At 41.8% G+C, this 17,280-nt stretch overlaps 1 protein-coding gene across 1 annotated transcript in view; it reads right to left on the bottom strand.

Annotated features, from left to right (window-relative positions):
* TMEM132D (transmembrane protein 132D) overlaps positions 1–9,428 on the bottom strand; it is a 318,685-nt gene extending 309,257 nt beyond the window's left edge. The window contains exon 1 of the mRNA XM_064169011.1: positions 8,526–9,428. Within this exon, the coding sequence (XP_064025081.1) occupies positions 8,526–8,580 (55 nt within the window). The 5' untranslated portion in view covers positions 8,581–9,428. The remainder of the gene's footprint in view (positions 1–8,525) is intronic.
* Positions 9,429–17,280: the final 7,852 nt, after the last annotated feature.

Raw genomic sequence — 17,280 nt, 5'->3', positions numbered from 1 at the left:
CTAATAAAGCATCTAATTCTGACTTAAACAGATCCTGTGATGCAAGTTCAACAGATCCTAAACAGAATAGACAGTGGATAAATTAGTGTAAATGGGACAGATTAGTGAGAACTACAACTACCTGAAGGGAGGCTGTAGCCAGGTGGGAGTTGATCTCTTCTCCCAGGCAACCAGCAACAGAACAAGGGGACACAGTCTCAAGTTGTGCCGGGGGAAGTACAGGCTGGATGTCAGGAGGAAGTTCTTCCCAGAGGGAGTGATTGGCATTGGAATGGGCTGCCCAGGAAGGTGGTGGAGTCACTGTCCCTGGAGGTGTTCAAGAAAAGACTGGATGAGGCACTTGGTACTGTGGTCTAGTTGACTGGATAGGGTTGGGTGCCTATCCAGTCTGGATGATCTTGGAGGTCTCTTCCAACCTGGTTGATTCTAAAAATATATAAAATATAAACTAAAATATCCATGGTGTGCTGCTCACAAAGCAATAGTATATGGTAATGAACTTCCAGAGCCTGGAGGCACCCCTTTCCTCCACTGGGCAAGATCAGGATTGCCCAATTCTGCCCCGAGTCCCATAGAGATATCCTTCTTCAGCTCAGGAGCTACAGACTTGTGAACCTGCACAAACTGGATCCCACTTTGATTTCTGAAAGCCTGCTAAAGATGACAGAAGGGTCACTGCTGACACATTGTGGTTTTACACATTTCTAACACTGGGAAGTTTTGTCAGAGCTGAATGGTTCATTCAAAAGTAGCTCAAAACATAATTCACTGAAACACCAAGACATTCTTCATGCTGAGAAAACCTGACAATGCTCCTCATATTGCTAAGAGCAGTGCAGGAAGTTAAAGGCAGGAGTTTGCCAGGCATAGACAAGAAAACCAGCCACCCAATGTGTACTGCCAAGTTAGAATTAACCAAATTACACTGATTACATTAAGACAGAAATGCAAAACTCAGAAGGACAATTACAGATATTTCAGCTGTACACACGTGCAAATCACCACTGCTTTCTGGAAGACAAATGAAGTGAGTCACCGTGGCTCAGCAGAAAATGGAGGAAATTACTGTGTGCTAATCCAGGACCTCGGGTTGGAGGCTAAGTGGCATTATTTCCTTTATTATATTATGGGTTATTAATATTCAGACACTATTGGCCAGTTATCTCTGACAACTCTGGATTCCCCCTCTCATACAACGAATTTACACAATGTATACTGAAGACAGAAGAAATACACTTTTAACATATACAAATAAAAAACAAGTAAGGGATGTTGAGGAAGAAGAACATTTGAGATTCTGAGATCATTTAGCATTAAAGAAGCCTAAGCTCTCTGACTTAGAGCATTTTTTTTAACATGCAAGACATGCAACCTCATCTGCATGATTATCTGGACATCTGCTTTGCTCCTCAGCAAGAGGGCTGCAGATTGACTGCTCAACAGTCTGCCTACCTTGAAAGCAAATGGCTCAAGAGGCATACCCTAGAGCATGCTGGCTCAGCTAGAGAGGACATTTCTCCTGTTGCTTCTTAGTCTACCTTGTAAATTGTATAAACCAAAAATAAAGAGTGCTGACATCTTTCCACGCTTCTGCTTGGTACAAGTGCTATTGTTTCTGCACAAATAGCTAACATCAGTATCTGAAGGGGGCCTACAAAAAAGCTAGGGAAGGACTTTTCAGGATATGAGAGAGTGACAGGACTAGGGGGAATGGAACGAAGCTGGAGATGGGTAGGTTCAGACTGGATGCGAGGAGAAAGTTCCTCACCATCAGAATGGTGAGAGCCTGGAATGGGTTGCCCAAGGAGGTGGTTGAGGCCCCATGCCTGGAAGTGTCTAAGGCCAGGATAGATGGAGCTCTGGCCAGCCTGCTCTAGGGTAGAGTGTCCCTGCCCATGGCATAGGGGCTGGAACAAGATGATCCTTGTGGACCCTTCCAAGCCTGACTGATTCTATGATTTTATACATATACAAATCATATATCTATAGATAGATATATTATCTGCATTATTCAATATTCTTCTCCCTTCTCATGGTCTAAATGGTCATTTTAATATGTGCCTTTATTTTGCTTGTTCTAACTGCAAACTAATGAGGCCCAATGTGTTCCACCAAGGAGAAGAAGACCTATTAAGATTAAAAGACACCATTAGCAGAAAAGCAAATGAGCATAAAATGGGTTTGAATAAATTAAAGCTAGAAAATGGTTACTAAACATTAACAGAGCAAATTCCTGGAATACTCTCTTATCCAAACATTTTCACACAGCATTGTGACAAAAATGCTTATGCACAAACAAATCCCCAAATAACTAGACAAAATAAGCCAATTCAAAGTAGTCTTTAAAACAGAGCTAGTTGAGCATGTGAGAAGGTGAAGTGAGTACAGCAGGAGGGAAGAGGTATTCTATTTTGTAAATTTGGGGAAACTTGGCATTTGCCCAGATGCATCTGCTACCAGCCACTTCTACATGTACAAGAAACAAAAATATGTGCATTTCCTCTGAGCAATTTTCAGGGAGAACACCACCTGCAACACAGAAAACCCCTTCCAGAAACCTTTCCAATTAAAAAAAAAAATAAAAAAGGAAGAAGCAGCCACCAAACAAAGCAAGAGGAGAGGAGTGAGAGTGTAAGCACAAACATCCTCTGTGAGGACAGCAGAAGCATTTTAGGAAGTTAATTGACCCTATGGTGCAGATGCTGTTAAGTGACTGGCAGAGTAGCCTATACTGCTCCACTGAACCACTGCTTAATGTTGGTTTAAATGAACCTATGCTACAGTGGATTAGAAACACTTAGACCATCAGTGATTGTGTCTGAAGTACTGAGGCAATGCCAAACAGTTCAGAGAAATAATCTAAATCACTAGTTAGACTCCCTATAGTGGTTTTGCCTCAATCCTTTCAAGAACAAGAGTCATCTAACTTCCTGAAAGAAATCTAGACCATCTTAACCAGTATTGTCACAAAGACCTTTGTTTACAACCAAACACAAACTGGGATGCACGCTGAAAGCACCCTTGTTACTTCTATTTCCTCCCTTTGTTTTTTTCTAGTTTGCATGCATAACGTTTCTGGCACCAGTTTCACAAATCTGCTCAGATGTTCTATGAATCACCACTGGTGTGTGGGCCACAGGCTGAAAAACATCGCTCCAGAAAACTCTGTCTACACTCTGAATTAAAGTCTACTAGAAGCAATGAAACCCCATATACAAACTGAGCTGTGCATCACACCCTTTGTGGATCAGCAGATGCATGTAACACCTTATATCACAAAAGTGGAAATTACATTATCCTCTAGATCAAGTTTAACTCACAATACTATGCTAGAAAGTGGCATCCTGCATAGATACTTCATAGCCTGTACCTCTTTGCAGGATGAAGACTTTCGATGCACTAAGTCTCTGGGGACACCATGTAACATCTTACACTGGAGTTAAGTATTCAATAAAAGAAGATCTCAGTGACATGAAGAAGCCAATTCTAATTCTACAGTTAATTTTCCCTCCATGGAGAAGGGTGAAGTAGCCTAACATACTCAAATATTACTTTGAATCTGTTCATAATAATTAGTGCCGTCTAAATGTCTCTGAACTATTTAAAATCCACTTCATTTTGAACTGCCATTAATAATGCAACAGGTAATGTTACAAAGACTGATGAAAATTAAATCATTTAATGTAACACTTTCTAAACCAAACCTGCAATGAATCTCAGCTGCCTCTTCAGCTTCTCTGCAATCAATCTGTCTGCAGTCATGTTTATGTATCCTAGGACCCGTGATAGACTGCCACTACGCTTGGCATCTGCGACAACCTCAGGAGCTTCATTTAATGTGAATGCAGCATGAAAAATCAGATTATTGTTTGATTCTCTCTTTTATTCAATAAAACTGGTCTTTACTGAATAAAACTGCTTTTATTAATATCTAAAACATTGGTTGGTGTCACTGAGCCTGCCAGTCCTATGGAAGTAATAAAAGAAAAGACAGAAGTAAAAAATGAGAACATTACAGGGAAGTATTAGAAACCAAATCACATTAAGGCAGTATTGCAGTTGACAAATAAAACGTGGGTCTAGCTATGGAATTTTTAAGTTTAGTTCTGAATTTATTATTTTTCCTGAAATCAGAATGGGGCTTGCCCCAGACACACACTGTGGCAAGAAACACAATGAGAGCCAAGAAAACCACTATAACTTAGTTTTCCCTTCTCCTGTATAATATCCCAAACAATTCTAAGTCCAACACAGCTGGGACAAAGTACAAAAACTTGGGGTTTATGGGAACAGCTTGAACCTTAAGCTAGAAAGATTTCCTTTATCTTTTGGGCTCTTATGAAAACATGTTGGGGTTCTGCATATAGGCAAAGATCACAAGAAAAACTCTTATTGACCACACCTGTCATTTATTCTCAGCTAAATAGTGGTCATCTCAAATCAGTGTGCAGTGAGGCTTTTATCACAATAGCACAGACAGAGCAACAGGTACCCATGACGATTCTGCCCACAAGTAACATCAGCACTGTTACTTTGAGCAAAGGATTTGTCCCTCAGCAGCACAATCAAAGCCCATCAATGTGAACTGAAATTCACACCTCGGCTTCTGTCTAATCATCTCCAAAAAGGAGAGAAAACAAAAACAAAACAACCCCCACCACGTATCTTAAATCAGATAAAATGATCTTCCATTTTAATCCCAAATGCAGCACTATTTTCTCTTACTGATATGCTACCTGTGTTCCAGAGTAATAAACTCCAAAGCCAACAGTGCTGAAACACAGCTGGTTGCACCCTTCAACTTTTCATTTTCCACGATCCTGCTTATATCAAGTCCACAGTGCACTTCAATGCACATAAAGACATTCAGAAATGACCCACAGCCTGCTGGATGATGGAGCACAACTAACAAGCCTGTCTGTGCAGTTCTTTGTATGCCACTACCACCACTGAAGCCAGTAGATGCACAAGTGAGATTAAGGTGAAAGAAAGTGGCTTCCTATAGGATTACAGTTCACAAATATATAATTGCTTGAAGCCATCAGTGAAGTATTACAGTAATGTGGACAGAATGGCAAATTCTGATACTAAGTATCACTGTGGAATCAGTAAAATTGCTTAGACAAAGTCAAAAAAACCAGAGTTTGTCCACAATAAGAAAAAAAAGATCTAAACTATAAGATTCAATGAAAATTGGGAGGGTTCAATTAATACATGGACAATTCCAAAGGAAACAGACAATTTAAATCCAAACATCCAGATACTTCTCCCCTGTAAAGCAGTGAAAACCAAATATTTGAGGGTTTAGTTTCTGGGAGATATCCACAAACATGGTTTCCTGTAACAGAAGATTAGCATCACTGTAAATGTACTATCCACACATCTCACCTATGGGGAACATTCCCAGGGGTATGTAAGGTACTCCTGCCTCATACAGTTGCCAAGCCCAAACATTAATAAAAACTGAGATAAAAAGAAAATCAAAACAGCAGCTCTGTGGCCTGAGATCTCATTATAAAGTGAACTCACAGGAAGACTTCAGCCCAGGATGACAGAGAAGAAAAGGAATTCTCAGCAGAATGCAGAGAAAAAAGTCACTAAAATATTCACTTCTTTTGTTACTGTCTACTTAGACCTGAAATCAACTAAATTGAGTTTTTTATCTGACAAGAAGCATAATGGAAAAGGCTCCTCAATCTTAATTCTCACAATATACATCCCAAATTTGTTCAGTGTCTTACTAGAGATTCTTTGTTCATTATAGACTTAGGCCAAGCATGGAACCCAATGTTCAAGGGAAGTATTAAAGTTTTAACTCTACTCCAATAAAGCTAACAAGAAGTTTTCCCCTTAACAAGGGAACAAAATGCCCACATTACTGGGCCTGTTGTGTTACTCTCTTTTTCTCATTAATATCAACTGGACTCATTTTTTTGCAGATTTCTGAAGACTTTTTTCCTCACAGTTGATATCAAATAGAAAAATGTCCAACCAACTGAGGATTTGCTCCTTAGGACTGACTCCAGAAAACTCCTAGCTGGAGACAAAACTGTGAAATAACTACATAAGTACAGTTACACAGCCTTTTAGTCTCTGCCCTTTGTCTACATATATGCACACACACACATATATATATAATTAGATTAATGATACATTAAAATACGTGGATTCCATCATCAGTGATAAATTGTTATGATGAGAACATGAAAGTCGTTCTTGCAAACAACCTTTGATTTCTCAGGCAAGAGTGATTTTTTTGCATTTACAAGATAAAAGCAAAGCAAAACTGCAATGGTATTCTTAAGCCTTCAACATCATTACCTGAAAGATTTGGAAACTGTGCAGTGAAAAGGTGTGTTGCCATGGTTCTGAGTAATCAGCAACAGACCTATACACAATAGACAGCTGATTGCTGTTGCATGTTAAAAGATTTTTTTCATCTCTTTAGGAAAACTTTGTCATCATGTCATAAATGAGAGAGTTTTCCTATCAGCAACAGAAAGGCATCAAAGAAACATTCCCTGTAGTAGTAATCAAGCCTCCTTTTTTTTTTTTTTTTTAATGGGGCGGGGGTGGAATCAGCCTTTTATATTGTCAACTTTATACCGTAAATCTCTGGAACACTCTGGTCTTTTCAGAGTGTACCAAGGCACTGAAGTACAGACAGAGTCTGTAACCAGGTGTAGAAATAGACAATGACATTAAAGATAGAGATCTGTTACTAAACATGCTGTCCCTCCAATCAGGTAGTAGTATATTGGCTATCTGAAGTACAAAATAAATAGCATAGATGATACCATTAATTGTAATGGGATTTTGCGTGTCTGGTTTCAAGACATGTCAGATACAGTGAGACTTTGCAACCACAACACACAGACAAATCTCATCAGTTTTTATAGCATTGTTTTTCCACCTAAGAGACCTCTTTTCCAAGCCTAATTTTTCTGCCTCTGTTTATCTTTCAAAAGAGATGTAAGCCTACTTTAAATCACATACGAATGCTATTACTGCTGAGCTGGCAATAGAACAAATACTGTGCTCTGTAGAACTGAAATGCCGCTCGTATTCCCATCTCGGAATAAGCTGCAATCTCAGTCAAGCACTATGTTAGTGCAGCGTTATGGCTGCAAACTGAAACGCCCCAAAAGAACTGGAGATGAAAAAGTTAATATTCTCACTGTATTGCTAGTCTATCCAAAGTCCTGATATTGCTTATAATAACATACAGAATTTATAACCTAGCTGGGAAATCAAGAGCTACTGGTGTGCTCTCCAAATGAAGCAATCTTTTCAGACGACTCAGACTTCCAATCCCTGCTGTTAATGCATTTCCAATTGCAACTTTAAAACTGTACTCATACAGGCACTGCATTCAGGTTATATTTGTGGAGGCTTATAATTTTGTTCCTTTACTTCTTAACCTGTTCTAAGAAAAAAAAAAAATAACGGAGGATAGGTGAATTTGATACAGGGAACCACCACAGCAATACCTAAGTGTGTATTTTGCCTTTTGCCAGCAAGTTCAGTTCTGGGTACAAAGTAACTACTAAAAATAATTCACTTAGGCAGAAAAAAAGAAAAGTGTTGACATCTAACACTTTTTAAAACAGTGAAATATATAAGAAGAGCTCTTTATTGGTATACTGGCAAAATCATAGATTAAATGCATATGCTATTATTCCTCTCTGAAGCATAGCCACGTGTGAACTTTAATTTTGTTTTCCTGCCAAAATACACAAGGTCTTCTCAGCAGAAATATTTCTTTCTCCTAATTTATATTCCACCAGAATGCTTTGAATCATCTAAAGCAAGTCTTGCAAAAAAATACATTCACCCTTTGGCTGAGTCCATCGTTGAAAACTTTTGCGTTCAAAGAAGGATTTAAATGTGTGCATTGTCTGTGGTGGTTTTCTGAGTCTTACTGTAAATACACTGGAGGGCAACAAGAAGGTATCACCGAGGCAGCCCAAGCCATTATGGCAGGACATTCAAACTCTGTTCGGCATGCAGAATACCAGGCACCTAGAGTTCAGACTCTCACAAAAGCTCTTCAGCATTTCAGCAAGCACTTATTTCTCTGGTCCGGTAAAACACTGCCAGCCTGTCTGACAGACTGCATGTTTCATTTGAAAAATTGCCCAGAAGATGACAGTGGGGCAGCTAACTCCAATAGCTCTGAAGATTTCAAACATCCAGATAACAAACCCTTTGCAGTCCAAAGCTTAGTTACTAGCGAAGCTCATCACCAGCATCTACTACTTGATCAGAAGTATAATAGGCAGGTAACAAATGCATCAGTAAATGGACAAACTGTTTATCAGAGTCAACCAAGGAAAAATCCTGCCTCTCAGGATTTCCCATCATATGTTGGGTTTCAGCTAGCACATAACTCCCCGCAAGTCTTTTAGTCATGAACTGTGAGTATCAACATTCACAGCATCACAGACAGAGGGAACAGAAGCTGTGTGTGCAAAATAAACAAGAAACAAGGCACAGTGAAACAGTCAGAAGAGGCTGAGACTTACCTTTGGAAAAAACTGCTGCCAGGCTCAAGAGGAGAGGTGACAAGAGATGCCCCATATTGCTAATCCCAGAAGGGCACGTCCTAGGGCTTGTGGAGAAGTTAGGGCTCAGTTTCACACACTTTGTTGTCAAAATAAAAATCAGTCCGCTGGAGAGGCTGCATTTTCAAAAAAAGGTCATCTGGAGAGCGCCAAAGGCATTTCCTTCGGAGAGAGGACTTACTTTAGCTTTGACCCTCCCCTTTCCTCCCTCCTGTCTTCGAAACAGATGATGCTGTGAAAGAAAACCCCTCTCCTCTCAGCGGACAAACAGCAAACAGTTCTGGTTAAAACCTCAGCCTCGAGCCACAGCTGCCTGAGGCAGACAAGTAGCCCCCGACCCCGGCAAGGTCGGGCTCTGGGCAGGAGCTGCAGCCCCAGCTGCTCCGGCGGAGACCCCTCTGCCCGCGGCCAGCCTGCGCCTTACAAAGCCAGTGCCCGCATCCCGCTGGCAAAGCACAGCTGCTCCCCGGGCGTGACAAAGTTTTCCTTCAGGTGATGCTGATCAGCCCTGCAATCATCCAGACGCGCAGGTGGGGGGTTGTTGGTGCGCGCTCGCTCTTTTCTGTTTTGTTTTAAGTTCTCAGTTCCCTCATTGACTTGTTTGACTTTCCGCAGGGGAGAGAGGGAGCGAGCGCGGCTCCCTGCGGAAGGTCATTGCCCCAGACGCGCTCACTGCTCTCGGGGCCGGCGGGCGCAGCGGCCGTGGCCGGCGGAGAGCTGCCGCCCCAGCGGATGATGCTCGCCTGGAGACCGAACCGGGGAGCCTGCCCCGGCCCGCCTGTCCTCCCGCCTCTGCCGGCCCGGGCCCATCCTACGCGTGCCGCGGCTGCTATTTACAGAGAGACAAAGATTAAAGCCGGGAGGTGTCGCGAAGGATAACAAAAAAAGAGGGAAACAAATAAATAAATAAGCACCCGGCCCAAGCCCCGCCTCGCACCAGGCAGCCCAGCAGCCCCAATCGCCGGGCAGCGGGGCGCTGAGCGGGGCGGAGCAGGGCGGAGCGGGGCGGGGCTGCCTGGCCCGGTCCTGGCCCATCCCGGCCGCGGCTGGAGGCGGAGGCGGTCCGGGGGTAGGTGGGAAAGTCTCTGCTAGGGGGTGGCGTACCGGGGCAGCTCACCCCGGGTTAGAGAACGAAGAGAGGCCTCCGAGGGGACAGGCGGAGAGCGGCATCTCAGACAGCGCCGGGCACGGGGGGACGCGGCCGCTCCGCGGCGGAGTGTGCCCCCCAGCTCTTGCAGACCCTGCTGCCACAGACGGCCCCGCGCCGTTCCGTGCCGGAAAGGCACCCCCCCGCCTCCCGGTCCCGGTGCGAGCGCCGAGCGGCAGCCGGAGAGAGCGCTGCCGGCGGTGCCCGAGTTGGACTCGGCTGGAGCCAAGCGCCCCCGGGGCTTGCACAAGGCTCGCTTCTCCCGGCACCCAAACAAACCGCGTCCCTCCGGCTGCCAGCAGCGGCAGAGCAGGGCGCGTTGGCATCTGCCGCTGTCGCACGTGGGGAGCTTTGGCGCCTGCCCTCACCCAAACTCATCAAGCATTCAGCTCTCTTCGAGCCGCTGAACCAGCCGTGAGCTCAGCGAAGTGTTGTGCGGCCGGGATGGGGAATTAATGCGAAACGAAGACTTGTAGCAAAATACTTCACGTGCATTGCAAGAACAGCAGGAATGCAACCTACATAGGGTCTAAGTGCTGGGGAAAAGTAACCGACGTTAGGTTTTCCATTACAGAAGGTACCAATATGAGAACCATTCTGCTAATCCAACCTTTTGGACAAGGTTGATAAAGAGATTTACATTACCCTTGGCACATAGAATGGTAACAAAATGCAAATTGCCACAGCCCAGACTAAAACCAATGAAGTATCTAAAGGAATATACATTTGCTTTCTTCCTTCATGGACTACATGTTTGGGAGCATTAAAAACGTTCCTTTTTATACTAGCATCCACAATGCTAAAGTTTATGACAGGTCTGTCAAAACAACCTTTGAAACTACATACTTCAGGTTTGCCAACACTGAGAAGTACACAACCAACTGTGCAACATGCAAAGGCTGTGCACTGTGTGATGCTGTGAATTCATTTTAGCAGTTCATGTTGGTTTTAGAAGTGTGTCCAATCTCAGATGGGTTACCCAAACGTGAAATGAAGCATACTTCTACCAGTAACTTTGAAATATAAATGTGGCATCTCACATCTGCTGTCTGACAGAAAGTCAAAATTTGCTATTGATATGATAGGGTGTTGTGGCCAAACACCTACAAGGATTATTGCTGAATAATGCTCTCTACCCAAGAAAAAGCAATCTTCATCTGGAGAAAGAAGTCCATGACATGCCAGAATAATATACCAGGTAATCTGAACTCATACGATTGTGAAGCTTCCTGTAGTCTACCACAATGATGAAAATTGCACAGAAGGAAGAACTGCCTCTCCAGATATATGTGTGAGTGGTAAAAAAAAAAACAACCAATAAACAAGATTTTCTTCTCTTTATGGATTCTAACTCTAAGCCAGTACTTGGCTTTTGATTTGGGGTATTTGGTGCAGCATCTGGAGTCATCTTGTGCAGTTTCATAGAATCATAGAGTCAGTCAGGGTTGGAAGGGACCACAAGGATCATCTAGTTCCGACCTCCTTGCCATGCACAGGGACACCCTACCCTAGATCAGGCTGGCCACAGCCTCATGCAGCCTGGCCTTAAACGCCTCCAGGGATGGGACCTCAACCACCTCTCTGCGCAACCCGTTCCAGGGTCTCATCAACTCATGGTGAAGAACTTCCTCCTAATATCCAGTCTGAATCTACTCATTTCCAGCTTTATTCCATTCCCCCTAGTCCTATTACTACTTGACATCCTAAAAAGTCCCTCCCCAGCTTTCTTGTTTTGCTGCCTCCATCCAGTCATCCAGGTGTAATTAGACTGAAAGGACAGAAGCAGTAACAGAATTGCACAGTAAGGGGAACTTGTAATGCCAGTTATATTATGTTTGCAATGTTCTTTTTGCTTCTTCTCATATTTTGCAACATCATTGCTGAAGCAGCAGACTTGGAAGAACTCAATTCATTTTCCAGCATAAATATGGAAATTAAGGAACCTAGGATTCTTTTTCCAAGTCCAAAATGTTCAAAACTCATTGAACAGACTGATTTCCAAATTTGGTCTCATGAAAGAAAAAAAAGCTCAAATTAATCTAAACTTTTTTTTTTCTGTAACATTTTTAGGAGTCATTCTTAAAGGTCACTAACTAATTATTAAATTTTATGCTTCGATGCCCTTTTTGCTCCAAAGTACACTGTGGATGTTTTCCTTACAGTAGGTAGTAATGGACAAGTGGTATTTTGTCATCATACTCTTCCACTCTCCTGCTATCCCCTGAAGCATCTTTGGCTCTCAAGCCTTCTCAAAGCCAACTCACCTAAGGATAAACTTTTTGCCTCCAGTCTGTTCAGAAAAGTGAGTGTATGCATTGCTTGCCCTGCACTGCAATAACATTCCCTTTGCTTTGGTGGGTGTTTTATTGAAGTGACAGCTGAAGGATGGGCCACTTGCCAGACTTTGCTCTTCAGAATGGGTGTCCCAGTTCTAGTTTCTTATACGTGCAGGTGACACCACTTTGAGTGTCCAAGCTCTAGCCTGGCTATCTAAAACACTGCTGTGACAAAAGTCTTTCCTAGGCACTGTTTATGGAAAATCACATCAATTCATAGTACCCTGTAATGAGAAAGCATCTTCATGCTTTATTAGCAATATGTTGTTTTGGCAAGTATGCCCAATGCTTTCAGGGTAATTAATACAACTAATTGTGAAGGAAGAACTGCCTTTAGGAGAACACAAGAGAGAATGAGGAGACCTGCATCCCCACAACCTATGGCCAAGTGTAAAGGCAAAACACCCATTAATCTGCATCCAACAAGTTAATGAGAAAATCCATCGTTACCCTGAGACTTCTTGTTTTATCTTCAACGTGATATATCAACTCATGTATATAATCTGCTTTGTGTAATTAAAAATGCTAATTGCTCTAATCAGTTTATCAATTCACATTTTTGTTTGAGGATTTGGGTGTGGGTTTTGGGGGGGTTGGGGGTTTTGGTGGTGGGGGTTTTGTTGTTGTTGAGGTTTTTGTTTGTTTGTTTAGGGTTTGTGATTTGGGTTTTTTTTTGAGACAGTAATGTTCCCTCACTGGCAGGCTTGCAGTACAAATCTGGGAGAAGCCCTGTTGATGCAGCAAAGAACAGCAGACTAGAAAGAGGATTGTAGCCAGGGGAACTAGAACAAATGTTCCTTTGCCCAGTATTCCACCTTCATGTCTATATACACACGTTTGTATATACATAAAGACATGGATAAACAAAGTATGTTCAGAGATCTGAAAGTAAACAATTAATTTCAAAGGCCACCTGCACTCCAAGAGTTCTTTCTCAGTGCTCAGAGCTGGAATAGCAAGGCATGTAATTGAAACTTTTAAACTGAGTGGTTACACTTTTTTCTCAAAAAAAATACTTCTTACTTTCCATTAAACACTGAGAGAAAAACCCTGATGCTGCCAAATTCAGCACATACTTCACCATTGATTTTCAGAGAGACAGAATTTTACTCTTTTTTTTTTTTTCCCTGTATTGCTTGGAGATTGCACAGAGCCTGGTGAAATGGATTATTGAGGTTTGTTACTGCACAACATCCAAAATAAGGAGCAATTAGAATCGTAGATTCAGAAGATGAAAAGGAATCAGCATGATCAGTTTGACCTCGCAGCAATTTCATACAATTTAATGTGTTGTCTTCAAAACATTTCATCGTCATGAAGCAGCAGGTGTGCTGTAACTGCCATTTGTAAGGCAAAACAGAAGTTGTTCCACTGTTATTTTATGTTTCTATCACTCATTTCTTCACCACATCTGTCTGTAGTCTTTTCTCTCTGTTTGGGTAATGCAGAGTCTTTGGAGGAGGAATTTCTTTCTGTATACACTTGGCCAGCTGAGCCACTGGCAGCAGCTGAAGCCTTTTTGTGATGCTCCCAGATAAAGAATATGAAAATCAGAACAAAGGAATGGGAAATGCTGCAAAGACCAAACTGAGTCACACTCTTCGACTTAACCTTAATTTCTCAATCTTACTCTCTTTTGACATTAACTATCACTTAGATTTTCATTTCAGTGACAGCAGGATGAAGCATTAAACATTTCTTAATTTGCTTAAAACTAATCTGTTCACTCATAGCACATTGGAAAATAAAACTGAAAATCACTTGCTTTGTTTATAAAGCTCATGTTGTATGGGAAAAAAAAAAGCAGATTCAGTTCAAAACCTCCACCAGGATGGAATAAAAATCTCTCTGACAGTTTGTAGTTCCGCCATCAATAGCAATACTCCTTGGAGTGTCTATCTCTTTAATGATTAAACAGTAACCTTAGTGGGAAATAGTATTCCCATCAAGCTACTTTATGTTGCTGTGCTTGCTGTCAGTACATAATAGCTGAAAAAAAGTAGATGATGTCACTCACAGTCTTCACTCTTCTTTACAATGACAACTCATAAATAGCTTAGTTCCAAATGACTTCTAAAATTGACAAAAAATAACCTTATTGCTACATAGCTAGGGTGTTATCAGCCAAATCAGCAGATCACAAAAAGTGTGTCTAAGAGGGACTTTTTATCTGAATTAATGAACTAATATATTAACCTGCTTCATCTGATGGTAGGATTTTTAAAGCTACTTTGGCTGCAAGTTATTTTATTTACAGTATAATCAAATGCAATGATTTATAGGGACCAGATCTAGTGGGATGCAGAGGTCAGCTTGAATGAAAGCTAAGTAAAAAGTAACCTTTGTGTGTGCTCACCAGGGAAAAAAAATCAGTGTAGGCAGAAACCTGTATATGTAAATCCATAATATATAAATATATTAATCAGTAGATACAAACAAAATTCCTTCTTCCTGGTTGGAATGAAGTTTCCAGAGCAGTGAAATGTTCTCTATATTAGCAGCAGTACTTGACAAGTTACAAGGCACAAAGCAATCTAAATGGCTGCAATGGGTCTAAGTGTTAGCATGCAACAGTGTCCAATCTGAAATCTGATAACATTCTCAGTGGCATAATTGGAAACTGACAGTACTTTGTAGGAGCAGATAACATGAGAGAACAGACAATGTTACTGTGACTGTTTTAAGATGTGATTGAAGAGTTGAGATGATACCTTACAAGCAAAGAGGGCAAAGCCCATGTAACTTTTTTTTTTAAATGCAATATCTTTGTTTATATCATCAAAAGAAAACAAACTAAGGAATATGACAGATCAAAAGTCTGTGGAGCCTTCTGTGCTGTGGCCAAAAGCCAATGCACAGTGAAGAATATAAGAATAAGGTCAGAATACATAATGCTCTTGAATGGTCTCTCAGCCTTCAGTACCTGAGCTAAAGGTGATACCTATATTTTTACATATCCTCAGCAGTTTTTCCTTTTATAGGTCTCCTCCTGAACACACCTTAACTTTGGACATCAACATCTTGATTCACAAGATGTTCAAATGAAGAACTGTTAACAACAAGCCTCACAACCCACTCTGCATCCTGAAACCTCTGACCTTTACTATCTGCTAGTATTGGTTTGTTTTGAGACAGCACAGGACTCAGCTATCATCCCTGAAAAACCTTCAGTGCTTGCAATATGAACCAGAAATAAATCACTTGCCTTATAAAAATGTCCTTATCTTTATATAGACTCAACAAAACACTTCTAATTGGAACACTCCCAACCTTTGGTGCACACAAAAAATCTGTATTTTCCATCTTCCCTGCTACATTCCATCCCCAAAAATTTCCATATTCAATTACTAAGCTATCACAGGCAGTGATTTATTATCTACCAACGTTTTTACATCCATCACTGAGAAGTTCAATTTTTGCACAAGAACTACAGCAATTTTATTATTATTTTGATGTGACTTTTATGCATAATTAACCAACATTTTTTAGTCTCAGGATCGTTAAATACACTGACTCTATTTTTGTGACACAATGTTGTGAGTAGAGGCCAAATCTTCAGTGATTAGGAATCTTATTTTGAGAACCAATTCACGTCCTGTGCTCAACATCTCTTAGAATCAAGCTCTCAGGCACATCATTTATTAGTACCACAGACTGATTTATGTGAGTTAGATTTACAAGGTTTGTAGGCTCCCAAAACCCGGTGAAATATGAGCATAGTAATTCATAGTCTGAATGTAGGTTAGTATGAAATACACTAAAATTTACCTGAAGGGAGGTTGTAGCCAGGTGGGGTTGGTCTCTTCTCCCAGACAACCAGCAACAGAAGAAGGGGACACAGTCTCAAGTTGTGCCGGGGGAAGTATAGGCTGGAAGTTAGAAGTTCTTCACAGAGAGAGTGATTTGCATTGGAATGGGCTGCCCAAGGAGGTGGTGGAGTTGCCATCCCTGGAGGTGTTCAAGAGAAGACTGGATGAAGCACTTAATGCCATGGTCTAGTTGGTTGGATAGGGCTGGGTGCTAGGTTGGACTGGGTGATCTTGCAGGTCTCTTCCAACCTGGTTGATTCTAAGATTCTATGAAAAAACAAACATACAAACAAATCACAATGCAGCCCAAGAATTGGAAGGAACAAGAAACCCAAATATGCAAAGAGTAGTATCTCTGGATAGTTTGTGGTCTTTCATAAACATGTAAACACATATGGTGTTGCCTTGTGTGTATACATGAGCCCTTAAAACAGTCGCCTGTTTAGTACAAGTATTACTGAACTTCACAGCTAAAAGGGATCGTTGCTTCGGCAAGTAGGTGTTTGTGAGGCGTTTGTTATGGATGGAGTGCTAGTGACCCCTACTGCTAGATTTCGTCTGTGAGGCTTGATACAACATCCAAGAGGCATCTCGGGAGGCACAACATGTTTTCTCCTTTAAAATTCAGCAAGAAGTGGCTTCTACTAAAATAAAAGACAGCTGGAAGTGTGAAGATGAGGAAACAGTCAAACAAAGGCATTAGAATCATAGAATTGTTTGGGTTAGTAGGAACCCCGAGGACAATCCCATTCCATTCCCCCTTGACATTGACAGGGACACCTTCCACAAGATCAGGTTGTTCAAGGCTTTCTCCAACTTGCCCTTGAACACTTCCAAGTAGGGAGCATCCACGGGTTCCCTGGACAACCTGTTCCAGGGTCTCACCACCCTCATTCTAAATAATTTCTTCCAAATATCCAGTTTAGATCTACCCTCTTCCATCTTGAAGCCATCGCCCCTTGTGCTGTGCAGATTTCTTGAAGGCCCAGTTCAAGGCCTTCAAGGGTCAGAGCAGGAAGGCTGCTCTAAGGTCTCCTTAAAGCCTTCTTTTCTCTAGGCTGAACAGCCCCAACTCTCTCAGTCTGTCCCCACAGGAGATGTGCTCCAGACTTCTGATCATCTTCATGGCTCTCCTCTGGCCACCTGGGATGTCCCTCCTAAACTGGGGGGCCCAGAACTGAACACAGTACTCAAGGTGTGGTCTAACCAGTGCAGAGTACAGGGGCAGAATGACCTCCCAAAGTTAGTTATCAAAGGATAGTCAGTGTAGTCCCTTCAAGCTTGCTGACTGCTTAGTATGGTTTAAAAAAGGATGTGAATACTTAAATTAGTTAAGCAAATGCTCGTTTGAAGGCCACAGAGAACATTTCTGTTTTGCTTCCCTGATCTCTGTCAGCTGTTGAAAAATTGTGATTGCCAAAATA

This window comes from Pogoniulus pusillus, chromosome 30 (genome assembly GCF_015220805.1).
Source record: "Pogoniulus pusillus isolate bPogPus1 chromosome 30, bPogPus1.pri, whole genome shotgun sequence".
Lineage (NCBI taxonomy): Eukaryota > Metazoa > Chordata > Aves > Piciformes > Lybiidae > Pogoniulus > Pogoniulus pusillus.
This window is presented reverse-complemented; position numbering and strand designations above follow the sequence as displayed.